This window comes from Eptatretus burgeri, chromosome 3, assembly GCF_056783735.1.
Source record: "Eptatretus burgeri isolate ZD-2024b chromosome 3, Ebu_testis_v1, whole genome shotgun sequence".
Taxonomy (NCBI): domain Eukaryota; kingdom Metazoa; phylum Chordata; class Myxini; order Myxiniformes; family Myxinidae; genus Eptatretus; species Eptatretus burgeri.
In genome coordinates this window covers 35,318,807-35,342,171 of record NC_140963.1, presented here as the reverse complement: position 1 = coordinate 35,342,171, position 23,365 = coordinate 35,318,807, and the positions used below count along the sequence as shown (strand labels likewise).

General features: G+C 41.2%; 1 protein-coding gene across 6 annotated transcripts in view; it reads left to right on the top strand.

Annotated features, from left to right (window-relative positions):
• LOC147029674 (protein mono-ADP-ribosyltransferase PARP14-like) overlaps window positions 1-23,365 on the top strand; it is a 111,091-nt gene that overhangs the window by 26,870 nt on the left and 60,856 nt on the right. For 2 of the 6 annotated variants that reach the window (XM_085872882.1, XM_085872877.1), the window contains exons 1-5: window positions 110-239; window positions 1,946-2,143; window positions 9,075-9,232; window positions 9,449-10,585; window positions 12,572-12,799. In XM_085872882.1, the coding sequence (XP_085729008.1) occupies window positions 236-239; window positions 1,946-2,143; window positions 9,075-9,232; window positions 9,449-10,585; window positions 12,572-12,799 (1,725 nt within the window). In that variant the 5' untranslated portion in view covers window positions 110-235. Of the gene's footprint in view, window positions 1-109; window positions 328-1,330; window positions 1,486-1,945; window positions 2,144-9,074; window positions 9,233-9,448; window positions 10,586-12,571; window positions 12,800-23,365 lie in introns of those variants that run through there. The other 4 variants (XM_085872878.1, XM_085872879.1, XM_085872881.1 and 1 more) reach the window with 4 other exon arrangements.

Genomic DNA, 23,365 nt, shown 5'->3' with positions numbered 1-23,365 from the left:
ATATATATATATATATATATATATATATATATATATATATATATATATATATATATATATATATATATATATATATATATATATATATATATATATATACATTTTCTGAATTCGGGGACGACATCGAAACGTCTCACTTCGGAAGCTCATATTTTATGACGTCACTGAGGGTCCACCCCCGAAATACGTCACAGTTTGACAAAGTCGCTGGTGTTCCTGGATCACTGCCTGTTCAATGGGTAAGTTTGTGTTGGCCTCTCACATGGTCACAGCCCATTTCACTCAACTACTCGAGTCACTGACATTGGTTCGGACTCGGAAGATTCGGTTGGTATTGTTATAGTTTCTATTTCATGTCTTGGAAGCCTGCTTGAGATTATTTATTTATTTATTCACAGCGGTCGTTTCCTTTTTGATTCTCCAGCCCCTCATCTTGACCTTTTCTCAGTATCTCATCTTTCTGTGTAACGTCTGTGTTTATACAGTAAATGCAGATATCATCTTTATTACGTATGCAAATTTTGTGGAATGTATGTCGTTTTAATCTTATTGATCAGTCGCATTTCACCATGTACACACTCGTTTTTTAAAAGCCCTCTTTGCCTGGGTTCGAATCCCGACCCAAACCTCCTTCACCTTCAGTGGTGGAGAAAATAGAAAAACCCTTCCATTTTTTTTTTTTTTTTTACAAAGAGCACTCAACCTCGACATGATCATGATCCTCAGTCTGCCTGAAGTCCGGTTCGATGCTGGCAGAGCAACCCCATGATGTGGATTCCACTGGGTGGTTTGTCTTTGCCTTCTAAGTCATGCTCAGGGCAGCTTATTGGTCATTTGTTCAGGGAGTCAGGGATAACTCGTCTAAAACCTGCACCATATTCTATTCACAGAGTGTTTGTGCTGTCGTAGCAGTTTATTGGCAAGGGTTTGCTCTTGGTCAATCTCACCTGTAGTTTTTCAGACTTTTTCCCCCATACCCTTTAACATATTCAACTGAAACTTGGTACACACCTTTTATTATGATAAGTTACAGAACAAGTTCGAGTTTCAGGGCGTTTTGTCAATTTTTCAGAGTTATGCCCTTTTTGGACGAAGAAAAGATCACATCTGTATCCGCAGTTATTGCAGATCCTCTGTGTTCAATGATATTTTGTGAAACATTTTATTACTTACGAAATCTAAAGATTTCGTAAGTATATTGATGACTTCCGTCATCTGTTTGTGTGTTTGTTTGTGTGTTTGTTTGTGTGTTTGTTTGTTTGTAGGCACGATAACTCGAGAACGGAAGAAGCTACCAATGTCAAATTACACCACGTGATTCAGGAGGGTGATGGCTAGTGCTGATTAGATTTTGGTTAAAATCGGTCAAAGGTCAAGGTCACAGTGAGGTCAAATATTCGATTTTTGATGGTTTGGTACAGAATCATCGTAAAAACTTCTGGTTTGCGTCGCTACCTTCTCGAGAGACAGCTTTTATTACACAAGGTGAGAGGTCAAGTTGACGATTTCGTAAGTACCAGTCTATGACTGCTTGTTTATTTATTTATTGCTCTGAATTATAGCTGATTTTAAAGGTTTCTGTGGATGTTCATTCCTTTTCTGCTTTTAAACTCTTTCGTTCAGTTAAATGATGAGTATCCCAAATGCAATGCAAACCGTGTGCCCACAAAGTGAGAGACTGACTGCACCTGCCGTTGTCAGGAGAAATTATTGTAAATTAGCCTAAACTTTATTATAATTTTTGCATATAACATGCTCACATAATTATATGACCCTGTTTGCCATGGGTTTTACTTTTGAAAGTCATCACATTCCTGTGAGTGAGTCCTAAATTGCTTCTGTCCTCCCAAATGCATTCACCTCTCCGTTGCCTTCGTGTTGGATATTTTTTTCTTATTATTATTTTGTCCTTTGTGTTTTTAAAGATACTTGTTTTTGTACACAGAAGACATGAGCTGCCCAGAAGATGATAATCCTGAAGCGAGAAGCATACTTGTGGAAATGGAGTTTTTGAAAAAACAACTTTTACTTAACAAGTTACAGAAATACTTTCAGTCGAATCATAAGAGTGAAGGTGGTGAGTGTGACATCAGATGGAATGCTGATGAAACAAAAGCCATTGTGACATTCAAAAAATTCAAAGGTAAGCAAGCCATTTGGCTTCATAATTGTGGACCATGCACATGAAATGGATTGAATGAAAACAAAAGTGAAACTACCATGTTACTGAGTGGAGAAAAACAATTTTTGAAGTAAAGTACCAGAAACAAATATAACTATACTGATACTGGCAGATTCTTCTCGAACCCCACTACAAATACACGGATACAGTCACTTAAAATGAACATATTTAATGGAAATAGACAAATATTTACAAAGGACACTAATTCAAAAGGGAGTGATTAAAAACGTGAAGTAGATAAAAGTCTAAGTCGAGGCACCTCCACACATGGACTTAAATCGACAAAGGGAAAACAAAACAAATAGAAAAACCCCGTCTTTAACCTCCGCCATCGAAGATCGGAGGTTACTGTTTTCACCCCTGTCTGTCTGTTTGTTTGTTTGTTTGCGAACAGTATTACGGAAAAATTCCTCGACGGATTTCGACGAAACTTGGTGGGGGGATTAGGTATGGTCCAAGGATCATGCCATTAGATTTTGGACTTGGTTCCCCCCCCCCAAAAAAAATTGTTAGAGAAAAAAAATGTTTTTTTTTTGCATTTCTACATGTTTTAAGTGATTTCCAACCCCCCCTCCCCCCAAAAAAAATTGTTAGAGAAAAAAAAAATTTTTGCAACTTTTTTTTCAACAAAATTTCGATTTCTTTTTTTGCATATCTGCATGTTTTAAGTGATTTCCAACCCCCCCCCCCCCAAAAAAAATGTTGGAGAAAAGAACTATAACTCTGTCAGCACTGTTGACATTTAACGAATAAGATATAAGGTTCACTTGAGTGACCCAACAGTATTGGCGGCGGAGGTTTTGCACTCTCCCGAGTGCTTCCCCTCAAGTTATTCTTGTACTTAGCTTGGCCCAGAGCTGGTCTTTGTGGAACTTGGAATCGAGGCGCTTCTATTTACACGTGCATACGTGCGCAAAATGGCGCCAAGTCGCTTCTCGTGTAGTGGGACAAACGTACGGCAGGCAATCTGCGATCGGCACTCCACACCAAGGCTCAGAGACCCAGTACAGCTGCTTCATGCGTCGATCGTCCTCACTGACCCATCGAAGAGCCAAATGCCAGCATCTTGCTTCACCACGCGAGCAAAATCGCCTCAACACGAATACAAGGATAGTGCTGTCCTCCTCGTGCCACTCACCCTGAACTCCACTCTCCTCTGACTGACTAACGTCGCCAAAACCACCATTTCCTGCTGCAGGGCATGGCTTGCTCACACGAAACCCAGGAAGGCAGGGCCTCCGCCTGCTCAGCACGCCTGGCTAGCCTTTGATGTCATGCCCATCAATCATCAGCCTCGGGGTGTGACTTCTCCCGTCATCACTCTTGGAGGCAGGGCTTCTGCCTGCTCGGCACGTTTGCTTGTAGTTGTTTTAGGGACGTGTTTCCCAACCTTTATTGCCGATCTTGAAATATATAAACAGCGGGAAAAGTCACAGAGTGGTGATTACCTACTGGGGAAACTTATTATTACTTCCAAGCTAATTAACACCACACCACCACCTGTGCGGTGACACATTACACTTAAGCTCACAGTTTCCCTTCTTAGTTACATTGAGAGATGTCTTACAAGTCCACTGACCAAACTACCTTATTCAATGCTAAAGTCCCTATTAAATTCATCCATCTATCCCCCAACCGTAATTATATATATATATATATATATATATATATATATATATATATATATATATATATATATATATACATATGGTACACACCTTTTATTATGATAAGTTGTTGGTTCGTCATCTAAAGTGGTTGCCATGGCAACCAGGATGCTGTTTTCCAGGTGCCACTCTCCTTCCCCCACTGCTTCCGGGCACTCACTGCCAACCATGCCAATGTATATGTGGAAGAATTGCATTGCTCAACTGGTGGGTCGGCCAGATAGCTCAGATGGCAGAGCACTGGACGGTTTTTCCAGAGGGCCTGGGTTTGGTTCCTGGTCTGGGCCTGTAATTTTTTCCACATATACGTATGACTTTATAGAAGTGCCATTGGCAGTAATTACAGCTTTGCGTCTTCTTGGGTATGTCTGGATCAGGTCTGCACATCTAGATTTGTGGATTTTCTCCCATTCTTCCTTGCACATTTTCTCAAGCTCTGTCAAGTTGGATGGATCGGGAGTGTCAGTGAACAGAAATATTCAAGTCTTTCCAAAGATTCTCAATGAGATTAAAGTCTGGGCTTTGGCTGGGCCATTCAAGGACTTTCACATTCTTGTTCTGAAGTCATTCCAGTGTTGCTTTGGCTGTATGCTTAGGGTCATTGTCATGTTGGAATGTAAATCTTTGCCGCAGACGAAGGTCTTTTGCACTCTGAAGCAGGTTCTCCTCAAGGATTTGCCTGTATTTGGTTCCATTCATTGTTCCTTCAATCCTTACAAGTCTCCCAGTCCATGCCAATGGAAAGCTTGGTGTTGATGTAGCGGTTGGGATGGCTGACTTGGGATCCAAAAGGTCCTGAGTTCGAGCCCCGTTGGCTGCTGAATTAATACCTGGTGGGGTTGTCAGCCTGTCATCCTTCCGAGGTCGGAAAAATGAGTACCAGTGTACTGGTAATAGGGACACTGCATCAGTGGCATAGCCGCGTCCCTGACCAATGATGCAACCAGCAACCAGAAGGCTGCTCTCGCAAGAAGAAGTCCCTGCCACTGAAAAGCATCCCATAGCATGCTGCTGCCACCATCATGCTTCATGGTATGGATGGTGTTAAATGGGTGATGAGCTGTGCTTGGTTTCCATGAGATGTAACGCTTTGCATTCAGGCCAAAGAGTTCAATTTTTGTCTCATCAGACCACAGAATATTTTTGCCTCTTGCTCTCAGAGTCTTTCACTTGCCTTTTTTGTAAACTCCAGGTGTGCTGTCAACTGTCTTTTTCTCAAAAGTGCCTTCTGTCTGGCCACTCTCCCGTACAGCCTACATTTGTGAAGTGCTGCAGAGATTGTTGTCCTTCTGGCAGGTTCTCCCCTCTCAGCCAAGGAACTCACCAGCTGAATGGTTCTGTAGTTCTGTCAGAGTGGTGTTTGGATTCTTGGTCACCTCCCTGACCAGCTTCCTTCTTGCCCGGTTGCTCAGTTTGGTCGGATGGACTCTAGGAAGAGTCTGAGTAGTTCCATATTCTCTCAATTTCCTAATCATGCAGTTCACTGTGCTCTTGGGAACTTCCAACACTCTAGAAATTATTTTATACCATTCCCCAGATCTGCACCTCCTGACAATTCTATCTCTGAGTCCTACAGACAGTACTTTGGACATCATGGGAGAGTTTCTGGTCTGACATGTACCGTCAATTGTGGGACCTGATTTAGAAAGGTGTGTTTCTTTCTAAGTCACGTCCAATCAATTGAATTGGTGACAGGTGGACTCCAATCAAGTTGTAGAGACATCTCAAGCATAAATAATCAAAGGAAATTTGATGCACTTGAGCTCAATTTGGAGCTCATAACAATGTGGTTGAATACTTATTGAATAAGACATTTCAGATTTTCATTTTTAATTAATTTGTTAAAATTTCTAAAAACATGTTTTCACTTTGGCATTCTGGGGTATTTTGTGTAGATTAGTGACAAAAAAGTTAAATTTAATCCATTTTAAATTCAGCCTGTAACACAACAAAATTAAAAAAAAGTCAAGGGGTGTGAATACTGTGACGTCCACGGGACTTGAACAGTCCCGCCAACGTAGAATGAGCCGAAACGATGGAGGCAGTTTATTTTTCATAACCCAAAGATGGCGGTTTTAATCGCTCTACCGCAAACGGGACGAGGAAGGTGGCACGAGTCGCTTTTCACTGAGTTAATGATGTTTATTTCTCTAACCAGAAATAATAAGACTCGGCAAGAGGAGGGATCCGGGGCGATTCGACGGGATGGTGGTGTGGGTTCGGGCGTGGGGAAAACACAAACAATTCCAATGGATATACAAATCTCAAACCCTCTAAGGCGCCAGGTACACACACACACACACACACACGCAACGTAGCTGGTCCTGGTGGTCAGGCTGGCCCGTGGTGTAGATGCAACAGTCCCTGGATTGGCGTCGGACGAGCTGGCGCTGCGCTCGTCAGGGGCAGGAGACACCGTGGTACTGTCAACCTCCTGGTGTCAGCCCAAGACCGCTCACAGCCACCAGGGAGCCAGTTCTGGCGCCAAGTTGCAAGCAGGAGAGGGAGGCAGGTCCACCCGCCGTTCAACCCCGTACTCCGAGCCAGCAGAACCCCAGAGCCAACCGAGCTGAGGCACGAAGCACAGCAAGGCCTCGAGACACGATGAAAACAGGATCGAATCAGCGCAACAACACAGCATGCTCCCAGCACAACAGCCTCCACCAGAACGGTTTCTCTTTACCGATCTTCTTCCTTTCTTCGACCCCGTTTTCCCGAACAGAGCCTTTTTATCCTCGAGTCCTCCTCACTTCCAATCGAGCCGTTTTATTGGCCCTCCGCCGTTGCCTTCCGCCAATCGTGATCACGGGGCGGAGCCATCCGCAGCACTGTCCTGTGACGTCACGGCAAGCCTCCAGGGAATACTAAAAGGGGTTTACGCAGACACACTTACCCTATCCCATCTCCATATCTAATTATGTGACAATTATCATTTCCCCCTTGAAGAAATGGACATTTACTAGACAACTTATCACCACTGAATTGCTATTTATTACATCGAGATCCTGGTACACTCGAACAGCATGGCATACCTAATTAAACATCCTAATTACCCTTTGAATGCATACCCCCCCTCAGACGTAACAATACTTTACTTTCTGTAAGCACTGTATGTACGGAACAAGTGATCACAATCGTAATTTCCCTGATGATACCTACGAATGACTATGCACCCCACAGAACAGTCCAAGTAACAATGGTTGGGAATCTTAATTATTTATGCTTCGGACTTTAGACTCGCACCACAGTGGAAAGACAAAGGAAGACATTAGACAAGAAGAGTTTTATGGCAAATTCGTGATGTTGATTCAGGGTTGCATGCTCGGGTCAGTCCACTGCCCCGCCTTGGTTGGAAGGTGTGAGGAAGGACTTGACGGAGTGAGGTGTCGTGTTGGCAGAATTGGCGTGGCTTTCCCTCAGGAAGCTCAAAATTTAATAGCATTTCTCTGTGGTGTTCACTGGGTTCTCCTCCCCGATTCCAATTGAGCTTGCCTTAAATCATCTCGCCCAGCAATGTCAATGGTGACGACTTGCACCCCTCTCCTCCCTCTCACGATTGACCTGTTACTCAGCTGGTCGGCAGGGCAGTCACCTTCTTTGGCCTTTTATCCAAAGTGTATTGTGACATGTCCCCCAGAGAAGTCGAGAAAATTCTCCCGTCCTTTCCCAGACACTAAGAAAGTACATTTAGAAAAAAGAACAAAGTTAAGGACATGAAATAAGAGTCAAATGTGAGGGGTTTCTTTATATACAATTTTGTGTAGTTCTGACGTTTCTAATAATACAAATTAGTGACGCATATGTAAAATTACATTTAAGTACTACAGGCTTATTCTAAAATGCTCAACATGGGAATAACTACATTACATCAAGCATTTATTAATCCCCAGGAACCATTTCCGCAACAATATTATAACAAAGCTAAGCATACTGTATGCACTTCAGGCCTAAGACCAAGTACATTGTCAAACAAGCTTGTCAAATCAATGTAATGCACCTTGACCTGAAGGCCAAAGCTCCTTGTCATACAAAACAAATTACATCCTCACCCACACAGCCAGAGTATATGGTCATACCATAATCATGATCAGTTTTATGATAATCCTGTGCAGGGGGAACATCGGACCACCAATGGCAAGCAGGCATTAGCTGGGGTGCGGGGAACTTCTACCTACCCATTTGTTGGCATTTGGCCCACTTGTGCCACATTGTCGTGGGCCACTGATTGTCATGGGTTGTGCGGTTATGCAGATGGATATCGGGGAAAGTTTAAAATTGTAGGGAGGGGCGAGGCAGGACTTAGATACAAACATTGGTACGGGGAAGATGAGGGTTCTCCAAACAAGTGCTCAACACATTTATCTCTCACGAGAATAACATCACACTTGTTCAAACATGTACTGTCCTGTGAAATAACTATTATAATATATTCCGCATTTTACCCCCTCTGCCATATACATAACAAAACAAATTTTTTTATAAAAACACTTTTTGTACCAAGTTGCTTGTTGCTTCCTGGTCTGCTTATGTCTTTGCTGTAGGTTATTTTGTGTAATTCAACTGGGTCATTCACTTTGCTTCTATAACTGTATTTCATCAGAGTGCACTTTGAAACAGTTGTTGTTTTGAGCTGTATTTTCCCGAACATTGACAGAACTTTGGTGTAGATACTTGCCTTTAATAGTTTCCATGTTTGCTTTACATTTACTTTAATAAATCATGAGGAAGAGCTTGATTCATGGCAATTGAGAACCATCACACTTTTCTGGGACCTTTTGTTCATTACGTCAATCCGCGGTCACCTTTGTTGTTTAGCTGTGAAGTTTTGTGCGTTTTAGCTTAGTTTTACTGCTGATTAAGCAGTGGTTATTGTCACAATCAGCAATATAATTGCTGTGAGTTTGGAGCACTTTGGATGTCACTCTCTGTTAAGTTAGATAAGCTGTTGGACATGAAACTACCATGTCATTATTAGGTCAGTGAAAGCCAGCTGTGTTTTTATTGACAATATGACAGTGACACGGTAATTCTTCAGAGACTAATTTGCTGTCACAGAGGCTTCAAATCAAAACTCTTAATATCACTGCCTTTAGTTGAATTTGAACATCTGGGATTGCAGTCCATTGTCTTTACCATTGTGCAACAGTACCCAAACTCACAACATTCATGACATCGTTATTGTAAGTGGTTTAAATACTAATCTATAGTTTATTCTCTTCATGCAGATGCAGAACGTGTGTTGGGTGCAACATCACATTCCATAGTTGTAGATTCCCTGACTATCAAATTGAACGTGAGCCATTATGTTGCTGAGAAGGATGAAAACCACAAATCGTCAAAGAGTGGAGCTAAAGGAGGATCAACCGTTGAAAATCACAACAAGGTACATCTGTTTTATTATCTCCAATTTAATTGCGCACTTAATTATATCATGAAATTAAATAATATTTGAATGAACACTGGATTACAACTCGCAGATTACTTGTACAAAACCAAAACTGCATGCCATTTTCATTGCAGTGCATCATGTTCAGTCGATGACACCTTGCTAAGTACCATGTACCTGACTGTAACACCACTTGTATTTCTGGTTTTACAGGTTGAACTTGAAGGAACTCGTGGGGTATCAAAACAAAAAGGAACTGTCAGAGGTGATAACGATACCTCGTATGATTCGGAGAAATATTCTGACAAAATAGGATCTCACAAATCGAAAAATGAGAACTCTTCACAGTTCACACCTGGACAACAACAATCAAGAGGGGAATATTCTTCAGAGGTGCTTTCACCACCAATCATTAAAAATGACTTGACTGAAGGTTCATCTTTTGAAAAGGCTTGGAGCAATGTGTGTGGTAATGGTTTCCCAGATTCATCTCGCTCTGCTCGTAAAGAAAATACTAGACCACGAGAAAATGAAGAAGAATGTGAATATTCTGAATTCTTTGCAAAATTCGATTTACCTGGAAACCGTACCTTGCATGTGGTTAATGGGGACATCTTGGAGCAACACGTGAACGTCATTATCAATGTAGCGAATGAAGACCTGAACCATGTCGAAGGTTTAGCCTTGAACATGGTGAATAGAGGAGGTGAAATCATCCAGGAGGAAAGCGCCGAGATTGTCAGAAAAATTGGACCATTAAAAACAGGATCGCTCTGGATAACTAGGCCAGGGAAGCTGCATTGCCAAAAAATCTTCCATGTTGTAGCTCCAAAATGGAGTGAACACATTGCAATCAGGGAAAGTCATGGTACTGTGGAAAGTCTGTTAATAAAGGCAGTGAAGGGAGCTCTTGAAATGGCTGATAAATTTAACTTCACGTCGATTGCTATCCCTGCTTTCAGTTTTGGGATATTTGGCTTTCCCTTGCAGAAATGTGCAGACACAATCGTGGATGCAGTCATAGTCTATTGCAAAGAGACTCAGAATAACCAGGTGTACACGAAAGAAATTCGCATTGTTAATAATGATGTCAATTCAGTCAAAGCATTTGAATGTGCCATTAAAAACTATTCCAAGGCAGATTTAAATCTTGAACACAGGTCGGACGCATTTGAGAATGCACCCAATCCATCTCAGAAAGGAAAAGTCAATTGTAATTGTGAACAAAACTTTCCTGAAGGAGAAAATCAACAGATGAACAGCCATTCAGCAGCCATATCCCAAGAGATTGCAGGTGTCGCAAACAGAACAAGGATTGTTTATCGATGCGGAGACATCTTCAATGAAAAGGTATGTGCTGGTCACAATTGTGGCTATCTATAGATTGCATATGCATGAAGTTGTGAAGGTGGGGAGAGGTGGAAGATGTAGAGTGGGGGAGATGAGGTATTACATACTCGTACGAGGAGGAATGGCAGGTGATTTTTAGCATTGACATACGTACAAGTCACGATCAGCAATATGAAAGTCATTTTTTTTTTACCAATTTCTTCCTTTTCTATTTCATGTCTTCTGGAGCTAACCATACACCATATGTTGAGACAAATGAATACATTTGATTGTGAAAGCTGAACAATTTCACTTACAAAAAATAGTGTTTGGTTGAAATTGTTACCAGTGAGACCGTTATATAGGTGGTATGCAATGACATTGCGTCGCACCAGGAAACAAAGCCAGTCTGACATTATGCGAGACAAACGAACGTGAGGGCTAAGCCGCCCTGGCAGACACATGATTGCATTATCCAAGTATTTGATGACTTACACAAGGAAGCAAAATACAGATACCAGCTTTGGAGAACTCGAGGCTTGTAAATAAATTCACATTCACGACCTGAATGAACAAAATATATTCCAAAAATGTATTGAATTGAAGTATTCCGATATGTTTAGCATTGCACAAGGTATAGAATGTCCATCATGGTAAATTTTAAGTTATAGACGATTACATTTACGTACATAGTAATGAATGACCTGCACACGCAAGTTATTTCCGTCGCTCACTTTTCAAATGAATGGTGGACGTTTCTCTAGCAGCAAAGGGCAGATCAACACTAAAATACAGTACATTAATTAATACTGAGTCTAGCATGGGAAAATATTTACCACTGATGAAATGGTCGCGACACACAAAATTTCCTTCTTGCCATTGTCAATGAGTGTGGCGTGTGAAATGTTGTTGAGCCACTTTTCTCATCGTTTTCTTGATAATTCTTCAGTTTGAGTTCCTTGATTTGTTACACTTCCAGGATGCGATAAAAACAATCAATCCTTTTCTCTGTTAGCATGATGAGAGCACCCAAAGACAGCACAAAAGCACAGAATTTTCACTTTGAAATTGCACCAGGTACTTCTCGTAGTGGACACCTCACTTTTTCTCCCGTAATGGTTGCAACATTATCAAGCCTCATTCTATCAGCGGAAGTGGCATCTATTGCATACTACCTATATGCACAATAAAATTAGGTTAATATTTCACGTCATAACATAGTAAACTAGAGAGTTCATAAAACACCTTACCCTGTGCAGACTTGAGAAAACCGCAAATTTAAATGGTTGAGATGATGTAAAATGCTATAATATTTTGTCCAAGTACTGCTAGACGGAAGATTTTGAAAGTACCAAGAAGGCAATTTGTGTTTCACAGTAATAAAGTTGTTTAATTTGATTGAAATAGAATTGGGATTTTAAAGGTTGGAGGAAAAAAAATCGGAATTTCACTGCGATTGGTGCAGCGACTTTTACACCACCTTACTTGATACATTACATTAGTTCTTCATGCCTGTTGTTTTTGTCCTTTATGATATCCCTAAAAGCAGTAAGCTTCCTGGTTGGCATGATTTTCTTTTTTGTTTGACTGTCAGATTGGCAGACAGTGTAAAACAATTACCTTATTCCTCTCTGCACATGCATGATCGGGACGAGATTCCATGCAATTTGTCAAATTCAGAGCCATAGTACTGCTAAACTGCAGGTTCGTGTTATGATTTATGTTTTGATTCGTGTTCAAAATATAACATTCAATTGAAGTCAAGTTATTCCTTGATCATGAACTGATGTTTGTAGACAGACAAAGTGAACCAATTGCTTAACCTTGCTTTCCGCTTCTCATGCGCTGGGTAAAAATTTTCCAATATTACCTTGTCTTCACTGGCACTTGAACTTATTTGACAACTGCACTAGTGGCCTTGCATGATGTGGGCGGAATGAAATGTAAAAATAAATCATATTTTGGCCATATTGTAAAACGTTTAAATTTCTATTACTTCTCTTACAGGTGGATGTGATTGTCAATATGACAGCGCCGAAAATGGATTTGAAGAAAATGAGGATTTCTAATCGCTTGTTAGCAATGGTTGGACCAAATCTGCAAACACGAATCGATAGTAAGCTTAAAGAGTGTGCAGATCAAACTATCATCAATATTGACATGAAGGACAGAAATCTGAACTGCAAAGAATTGTACAATGTTGATGTTCCACAAGGAGAACAACAATTTTTTGAGGTAATATGATTTTTCATCAATTTTACAACACCCTTCCTATAAGTAATGGATGCTTTGAATCATTATTTGATTTGAATGTTGAGTGACCAACAACTAGATATCTGCAAATACAAAACTATCGCCAAGGGTGAGCCTCCCCCGGTTGGAGGAGGCTTAGCCTTGGTGATCGCCCGTGACTTCCCCATGGCTTGTGATCCAATGATGGCATATTTTTTCCCCCTCGACCGCCATATGACCTTGACCTTCAAAATTTAGGGATAGAGTGTAAATTAAGAAAATCTGTCTCCATCTACAATCTATCCATGAAACTCAACATCATAAAAATCGGAGAAAAATTATTCAAGTTATGATTAAAAAACATAGAAGTGTTCATTTTTTTTGTTAATTAGGTCATTATCAGAAAAAATAGGTCAACGACATGAATCAAAATATCAAATCCAGTGCAAATTGAGCAAAATGGTCAGAAATGAGGATGTGGTTTTTTTTCAGACTGCTTTTTCACACCTGAACTTCAACTCTGAGGGGTATGATATAAATTAATTGTAAATACGCCTTGCTCTATGCTATTTAGTGAGGGCAATTTTGGTCTGATGGGACGTACCTTAGTGGAGTTTTGGTGAAAAATGTTAAAATGTGTATAATTGGGTCATCACCTTAATTAGGTTGAGGTGAAAAAATGTCAACCCGGCACACGTTTTATTCCCATTACTAATGCAAAATTTGATTCCAAAAGTCCCAGCCAGATCCAAGATACAGCTCAGAAATTGGGAGTGTTGGAAGTGTAGGAAGAAAAAAGAAATTCTAAATGGTGGTTTAGTACTCCTTGGGTCTGAGGTACTATTAAAATTGGGGGCACTAATTGTAAAAACAAACTATGGAACAGCAACAAGTCTTCCCTGATACTGTCGGCTGATGCTTGATAACATTAGGTATGATAAAGTATTACCAATACTGCTGAAAGGTATGAATGAGAAAATGAAGAGGTTTCTTGTTGAAATACATATTAGGGGAATGTTTAGTGCAGAATTCGAAAAACGATTGCCTTAACTAATTTCATTCATTTACCAAATTAATTTTTCGAAACTATTGCACTTGCACACATATTTGGCATAGTCCTTTTTATGGTGTGATGAAAGACCACAACTGTATAAAATTATTATTTTCAACAAAAAATGAATGCCTATGGAAGAGCAAAAGAGAAAGAAGAGGAGATGAGAGGTAAAATCAAACTGGCAGGCCACACACGAAGGTGTGTGTGAGATAGAGATATATCCACACAGGTTCCTGATTAGTTTAGAGCAAATGGAAGAAAGGGGAGGACATCAAAGACCATAATTGCAAAAGATGAGTTATTGCATAATAATCCAAATTATAATATAGGGAAGGATTTAGTTAATGGGTATTTGTGGGGGGTTGCGAGAGGGACAACAATGCAAATTCTCTCTGTAAATGTGCACTGCATAGCCCCACACGATGGTGGTGGGAGAGGTTATTACAAATAATCTGTGGACATGACTTGCACTTTTGCACTGCACATGAGCAAGTACTTTACTGACCCCCGACAGAGGATGAGAGGGGGTATTACTCTCCCATAGGGAGTAGGTGTTTCTTTTAATTAAACATCGAATCTAGGGAAGGATTTAGTTAAGGTGTATGCGAAACATGATGATAAATAATTTTCGATAGTACATTATTTCCGTTAGTTTTCAAGTTCATTCTAGTCATGGCCAACTTCTGGTGGGTGACATTCCTCATCAGATTTCTCCAAACATTCCTATCCTACACTGCTTCCCAAAGCTCTGGCAGAGAGAGCTTGGTTTCTGCCTTTACCCCATCCATCCAGCACATACAAGGTCTGCCTCTTCCTCTTCTTCCCTCGACCATACCCAGCATGGTTAATTTCTCCATACGTGTGTTTTCTGCATATACTGGGATGACCTACATGTCCTGATTCTTGCATAAGAATGCTCCAGGCATTTTAAGCAACACTTGCAGAGTTTTAAATAACTTTTTCTTATTTTAAAACACTCCAATTGTGTCGGTAAAAACCATGCCTTGTCCACATACATCCACACGCCCCGCCCCGCCAGAGAGGGCAACGCCGGTCTCCCCGCTTGAAGTGGAGATGACACAACACATGGGCAGAGCATAAATGGTATGAGACAAAACATGAAGATGCATGGAGGCAAACATGGGTGCAAGATGAAAATACGTTTTTCATTCAAACTTGGTTGCATCACACTCCTCACCTGCTTTTTATATAAACCACTACAGCAATTGATAAAGCAAAGATAATTATGTGAACACAAGAACCAAAGTAGCCACCTTGGCTCGAAACATTGTCAAATTGTTATTGAACATTATTGAAATGTTGAACATTTGTCAAAAATGAAATATACTGACTACATAGTACATCATGTAGTCACAAAATTCATGGAACAGGCTATGGCTAACGGATAGAAACATTGGGGAAAATAACATGAGAATATGAAATTCACAATCAATAGAACACATTGAAATAATTCACTCTTCCCATGCTGGTATAAGCAGCATGACCTCAGTTATGGGTAGCAGGTAGATGTAGTGTTTGCCATCCTTCATGGTATGGATTTGCATGTTTCAAACCAAACCATCTTCACTGGGCAATGTCTCAATCACATGTCCATGGGGCCAGTCATTCCTGTGCACATCAGCCTTCAGCAGAACAATATCACTGACACAAAGGTTGCGTTTCTTGATTTTTCCACCGCATACGGGGCTGCAGGGTCAGAAGATATTCTGTGCGCCATCATGACCAGAAGGTATTCGCCAAATGCTATACACGTCGCCACTGACAGCTGAGGATGTCTGTGGAATGACTGACATTGCCTGGTGGTGCACGGAGAGGCATTGTCTTCTTGTTAAGTAGTGCCGCTGGCGTCAAGATTTCTGGCACGTCTGGATCTGTAGACACTGGGCCAAGTGGACTTGCATTGACAATAGCACATACCTACACCAGGAAGGTAGGAAGGAGTTTGTGGGTGCAAGAAACTTTTGTGTCCAAGAGAATCACATCTGGATTCTGTGACAGTACAGCAAGCAAAGTGGGTTCAATGGGTAGTTCAGAATCCCAGAGAAATATTGGCCCAGACAGCCATAAGGTATTCATCAGGTCATAGGCTTTGACGGAGCGAGTGGCCAGTGCTGCCAGGTTAATGTCGGTTGCCACGTAGTTCCTTTGAGAAGGTGATATATTTTTATGGATCCTTTGCTCTACGTCAGCCATGATGGCGATGGGTTCCTGTCTGAAGCGTACTAATACCCTGAGGAGACTATGGATGAGGTCTGGACCAGGAAGTAATTCCTTATTTCGCGAGACATCACGTTAGGTAGGACCGGCGTCGAACAGCACAAGAATATTGTCAGATTTATGTGGATGGAATACAGCAAAATGAGGAAGATACCATCCTGGTCGTTTTGCCTCTGTTCCTGGTTTAAGAGGTTAAGCATGTCTTTTGGAAAAGAGTTTAGCCATGAAGTCCATGTACTGCTGTTTAAGGGCTGGTTTCTTATCCAGAAGCTTGCAAAGGGACTTTAAGTAGTTAATTGCAAGGACGTCAATTGTTTGGAAGTTTTACATCATCTCTGAAGGGTAACGGAACCACCCAATTGCCATTGTCATTCTTGATGAATCCACCCTCCATGATTGTGAGAAAACGGTTGTCTTCTATGGAGTGCCTCAGCTTATCATTCCTTGTTCACTGATAGACGTCACTGCCAACCCCGTCATCGTAGGCATGTGGTCGCAGGATCACCTGAAGAGCTGACCTGAAGGTAGGTGATGATGTGGCAGGATGACATTTTTGATGGTGACACGATTATGACATGGCGAGCGGACTGATGGTCTTCCATTGTTGGGAATGTGGGTACGATATGCCTCCAATCGCCCAGGGCTATGGCCATACATCACCAATGATCACCCATCCAAGGTCCATACACTGTGCCCACGGAGCATTAGGTGGTCCATTCCGAAATTCTCTGACCTTAAGCAGCTGAGGAGCATCTCATCCAATTAACAGTAAGATGGTCACTTCTGGGTCAGATTCGGGAAACATTTCAGTGATAGGACGTATATGTGAGTGGAGTCTTGCGACCAACTGTGTTGGAATCTCAGATGAATTGCAAGTCATAGCATGGCACTCAGTTAGCTCTGGGAGCGGCAGGTGGATGATTCCATTGAAAGATTCAATGACTAGATTCCTGACATGCCTAACCCTGGCTGCCATAATTCCAAAGCAGGTTTTGAGTTCATAGGGGACTATATTACTTGGCACGTTGAAGTTGTCAGTTCACTGCAGCCCAGAGACAGATTTGACTGGTCATCTAACACAGCTTAAGTTTTCAGGATTTCCAGCGATTGAATACTTTTCCAAGACAGATTTTGGAATAAGACCTTCCTCTAATGCTTGGTGTTGGCTTAATGGTTAGGGTGGTGGGTTAGGGTTTGAGGAGCAGAGATATATCCAAAGCTGAAAGTCCGGAAAGGGAATCATCGTTTATGGCAGCCTCTATTTCCTCGATGGTGTCACTATACTTCTGCAAAGTTTTGCGGTCATGAGGAGAGACTTGAGGCAAAACTTCCAGCTTCTTTAGCAATGATTGTCTAACTGCTTCATCGCTGCCGAATCTTTCTTGAAGGCAATTCCAGAACTGCTCCAAACTGACATCAGGGTGAGAAATATAGACTCGGTTAAGATGCACTACGAGTGCTTTGGATTCTGAATCACCAGCCATATGCTGAACCATGGGGTTAAGCTGTTCATCGAATGCAAGCGGTACAACTCTGATCATATTCTGGAAGGCCGCACGCCATGTCCTGCATTTCTCAGGCTTATCCTCAAACACAGAAATCTTATTTGAAACTAAGCCTTGACGAGACAAATAGTTTACACAGTCCTGCATAGCAGGCATCACTGTTGGCATGATTGATGTCTTGACATCTCGACCCAATAGTGAATGGCTAGACACTGGTAATGTTGTTGCCGGATGTGTGTTGTACGCCTTGCAGCATATGTGGGTACAGCCTGGCTGTATGTTGGATTTGATGAGAATTTGATCTTGATGAGATGAGATTTGATGAGACATGTAGCTTTGGAGAAGGATGAAGACGTGAAGGTTGTGTGTAAGGCATTAGTTGGTGTCTGCTGAGTTGCGTACGATAGACCTGGAACTGGCATCATGTTATACTGAACACACAGAACTTGCCTGTTGGACACGTTTCATGTCTGAGTTCTCCATGGATCCTGGTGCTGCAGCATTGACAGCTGGTGAAAGGGGGTCCGTCTGAAATGACACTGGTCCGAGCAATGTAGTTGGGTCAGCACATACCTGGGTATCCGGTGGAATATCATCAGTATCATCTTCAGATAGAATGGATGGTGGTAAAGACATGACATTCCTGGACAACAGCATTCTCACCTTCTTCACAGGTGTACAGTAGGTAATCCAGTTGATGAAATGTTGTCAAATCTGCTCCAACCCAGAGTGTCAGACATCGCTTCCAAACAGGCTTTAGCTACGGCAGCCTCTTCCTCCCACTTCAGCTGTTCGAGATGTATCTGTTGCTGCATAGCTTTCAATTGTTGCTGCATCTGTAGCCACTTTTTCTGTGCCTGTTGTTGCTTGAGATTACTCTGTTGCTGCATCTGTTGCTGCTCAAGGTCACTCTGTTGCTGTGCAGCCATCAATCGTTGCTGCATCTGTTGCTCTTTGAGTATCAAGCAAGCTTTGGCCGATTTACATCCCATGGCAGCTCTGACAGAGGCCTCATCTGCTTCTGCGTTGTCCTTCAACAAGAACGAAGACGTGGAAGATTTGGCCAAAACCTGGGGGCCAGCAACAAACCCCGAATGAAGCGTGCTCCTCCCCATTGCCACTCTTCTTCCTCCTGGTGCGAGACGAATGTGAAGTCAGGTTTTTACTATCCTGGAACGGCCTCTGTTTCCCGATTTCTTGAATAGGAATGCTCCAGGCAGTTTAACCAACACTTGCAGAGGTTTAACTCACTTTTTTTTATTTTAAACACTCCAAGTGCGTCAGCAAAAACCGTGCCTTTTCCAGATACTGGCACATGTCCCGCCAGACAGAGCAACGTGGTCTCCCCGCTCGCAGTGGAGACAACGCTCAACATGGGTGGAACATAAACATGCATGAGGCAAAATATAGGCAGCACATGAATGTATGTTTTACATTCAAACATGGTAACAACACACTGCACACATTATGAGTCCAAAGTATTACAGTTTCTCTTTCAACATCAGAGCTTTTAATGTACATGTTGGTATGATTACCCTCGCCGAAGGAGAGGGTATTGCATTTGGGTCTGTTTGTTTGTTACTTGGCGAAATCTTCGATTTTGTCAAGTATGTTGGTCTGTTCCGTTTGTTGGTTTATTTATTTGTCCGGTCGTCTGCAGCCCAAACGGCTGGACCAGTCGTTCTTAAATGTTTACACCTGATAGGCAATCCACCTGAGATGGTCCGCGTCCAAACCCCGTCTTAATCGGACTAAACGTCACGACGTGATGTCACACAACGTGAAAACACATTTTTGGACATAACTCAGTGAGTTGACGCCAAATTAAACTTCATTCAAATATCGAAATGATTACTAAATGCATCTTATTACAAATTATGCATAGTTTTTGCAAGCGTATGACGTCAAAGTTTTGCCTATTGACATCATTTTTTAAAAATATTTACGCTTGTGTGCAGCCGAAACTACTGAAGCAATCGTTGTCAAATTTTAACACGTGATAGCCAATCTTGCTGAAATAGTCTGGGATCAAATCATGTCATAATTGCACTTATCGTCACGACGTTACGTCAAAAAAAGGTGAAAACAAGCTTTTGAACATAACTCAGTAACCAGAAGTCGTAGCGACTTCCTGTTGATGCCAAAACAAACTTCAATGGAATATCTAAATGTTTTAAAATGCATGTTAGTACAAATTATGCACAGTTTTCACAAGCGTATGACGTCAAAGTTTTTAGCTATTGCCGTGATTTAAATAAAATTCTATTCGTTCTACAGGTCAATTCTTAACCGATTTGGATGAAATTTTAACAGCTGATGTTAAATCCACAGTGCAAAAAGATGTGTGACTTTTGGTGATGTTCAACATCAGGATCTGGATTCTGCATCACTTTATATTATCGCCCATTATAAACCAATGGGGAATTTTGTGAATTACACATGGCTATTTCTCAAACAGTTTTGCACTTATTATATTGAAACTTATACTGTCTATTTATGCATGTAATATTAACATGTGTACAAAGTTTGATCGAAATTGACCTAAGGTCAAGGTCAGGGTCACCCAAAACATGAAAAACACACATATAAAATACATATTTTTGTTTTAAAACATATTTCAAACCTGATAACGGGATCGTAAAGCTGGTTGAAAAGCAATGTTCCTCGGTATTTTCAAATATTTTCTACGATCGGAATGAAGGCAACAAGCACCGACGATAAGTTGTTGAATGTCACATGGTGGCTTTAAATGAGTTGTGAAAATTTTCAATCTGCTGCCGTTACCATGACAACGCACGCCTGATAATTGTTATTTGTGACGTCGCGTCATTTTATTAATGTACGAACAAATAAACACCACACGTTCCATGACACTACAGCTTGGACCACCACACGGAAAGGTCAACTAATTCGCCAAGTGTCGTGCTAAGCACGATTTTTCATTATCTTGCCAAAACGAAGTTTTTGCAAGATATGTTAGTCAGCTTGGATGTTTTTTTTTTGTTTGTTTGTTTTTTTTGTTTGTTTGTCTGTAATCATGTATCGATCACTCTGCAGAGCACAGTTATCATTGGAAATTTTTGTAACTTCGCATATCAGAGGCCTATAGAGGTCCCTTTCAGCGCATAAAATTTTCAAGGTCAAAGGTCAAGGTCACTTTGTCGCAAATCAGTGGAGTCGACGAAACCCTTATTTTTTGAGTAATTTTGATCGGATCGTCTTCAAACTTCATGGCAATATAGTTCATGGTCTGGCGCTCAGCTGATTAATTTTTGGTGGCGATCGGCCTTGACCTTCATGGTTAGCGCTGGAGGTCGAAAGTTTTTGACCCCAAGGTCAAATTTTGAAATCTTAGGAACCATATCGTGTAATACCTCAAATTGAACACCTCGATGAGTGCTTTCTAGATATGTCAAGCTTGAGACATTGTGACGTCATTTGGTGACGTTATGAGGCAAACGCATATTTTTTCATGGTTACTCTGTAGAACGATTCTCATCAGAATCTCTCGTAGGCAGATATTCCTCAAGGAGTCGCTCCTGGTGGATAGCAGCTCTGTTCACCTCAATGTGACCTTAAAGAATTCACACGTGGTCACCTTTTGGCAAGATACGGGTCACCCTGCGGATGACATTGGTTAGTTTTTTATCTTGCCAAAACGAAGTTTTTGCAAGATATGTTAGTCAGCTTGTATGTTTTTTTTTTTTGTCTGTAATCACGTATAAAAAATTCTGCAGAGCACAGTTATCATCGGAAATTTTTGTAACTTCGCATATCAGAGGCCTATAGAGGTCCCTTTCAGTGCACAAAATTTTGAAGGTCAAGGTCACTTTGGCACAAATCAGGGGAGTCGACGAAATCCTTATTTTTTGAGTAATTTTGATCGGATCGTCTTCAAACTTCATGGGAATATAGTTCATGGTCTGGTGCTCAGCTGATTAATTTTTGGTGGCGATTGGCCTTGACCTTCATATGTTTTTTTAATTTTTTTTGGTCTGTAATCATGTATAAATCACTCTGCAGAGCACAGTTATCATTGGAAATTTTTGTAACTTCGCATATCAGAGGCCTATAGAAGTCCCTTTCAGCGCATAAAATTTTGAAGGTCAAGGTCAAAGGTCAAGGTCACTTTGTATCAAATCAGTGGAGTTGACGAAACCCTTATTTTTTGAGTAATTTTGATCGGATCAACTTCAAACTTCATGGGAATATAGTTCATGGTCTGGCGCTCAGCTGATTAATTTTTGGTGGCGATTGGCCTTGACCTTCATGGTTAGCACCTGAGGTCAAACATATTTGACCCCAAGGTCAAATTTTCAAGTTTTAGGAACCATATCGTGTAGTACCTCAAATTGAATACCTCGATGAGTGCTTTCTAGATATGTCAAGCTTGAGACATTATGACATCATTTGGTGACGTTATGAGGCAAAAGCATATTTTTCATGGTTACTCTGTAGAACGATTCTCATCGGAATCTCTCGTAGGCAGATATTCCTCAAGGAGTCGCTCCTGGTGAATAGCAGCTCTGTTCACCTCAGTGTGACCTTAAAGAAGTCACACGTAGTCACCTTTTGGCAAGATACGGGTCACTCTGCGGGTGACATTGGTTTTTTTGTTTGTCTGTCTGTCCGCACAGAACTTACGTGTTTTTCTCCGCAACCGCTTGTCGGATTGAGAGGAAATTTTCTCCATAGGTGCGACTACTCATGTGGAATGTTGTAATGATAATTATGACGTCATCGGTCACCTTGCGTGACAACCATGTTGGAAAAATGGAAAAACGTTGGACCTCTGTGTCTCTGAGACTGCACCAAGGAAAAAACTGAAACTTGGCACACGGCATGTACTCCTCATGGGGAATGTGTGATTTTTAGCAGCGTCTCACGTAGCGAACGCTGCTCATAGAGAGCTCGGCGTTGTTCTTCTTGTTCTTGTTCTTTTCCTTCTTGTTGTTGTTGTTGTTGTTGTTCTTCTTCTTCTTCTCCTTCTTCTTCTTCTTGTGAAGACAAAACCTTAATCTCGAGGACTCGGCTCTTGTATATACGAGATCCAGATCTCCTTAAATACTGAGCACATGTACACATCCTCACATAGGCTTTTGCCATGGTTAAAAACCCGGGAGCCAGCAACAAACCTCGAATGAAGCATGCTCCTCCCCATTGCCACTATATTGGAGCCTTTTGAGAGCGTCTATCATGAACTTTTAAATATATTCGGACATTTGCTTGAAAGTTTCGAAAAGTTCACGTTACTATTTAAAGATTATTCCATTTATCGAATTGTAATTTCATAAATACATTATTTATTTTGTAAATACACTATATATCGTAAATACGTAAAGACATTATGACGCGTTTCGCTATTGGCTTAATCAAGGCACGTGACGAAATATCGGAAGTTGTTTTTTTTTTTTAGCCGACAAAATCTTTAGGACGCTGCTCGTGGACACATTTGTCCTTGTTTTTTAATGACGTCAGAAGTGCCTTCGTTATGACGTCATAATTGCGTACGTAGAATGCTACATCTGATCAGTATGAACATTTTTAAGGGTCATCTAGGAATAAAATGATCCACAGAAAAACATCAGTCACGTGATTTGCCATCCATATTGTTTAAAAAAATAATACCTTCAAAAATCTTCTTCTCTGAAGTGGCTGAATAGATCGAGGGGAAACTTTACACGTATGACTGCCTATCCTTGAGGAACAAAAGATTCACACATATGATGTCATAGGTCACATGGTTTGTCAGCTATCTTGGATTTACCCTAA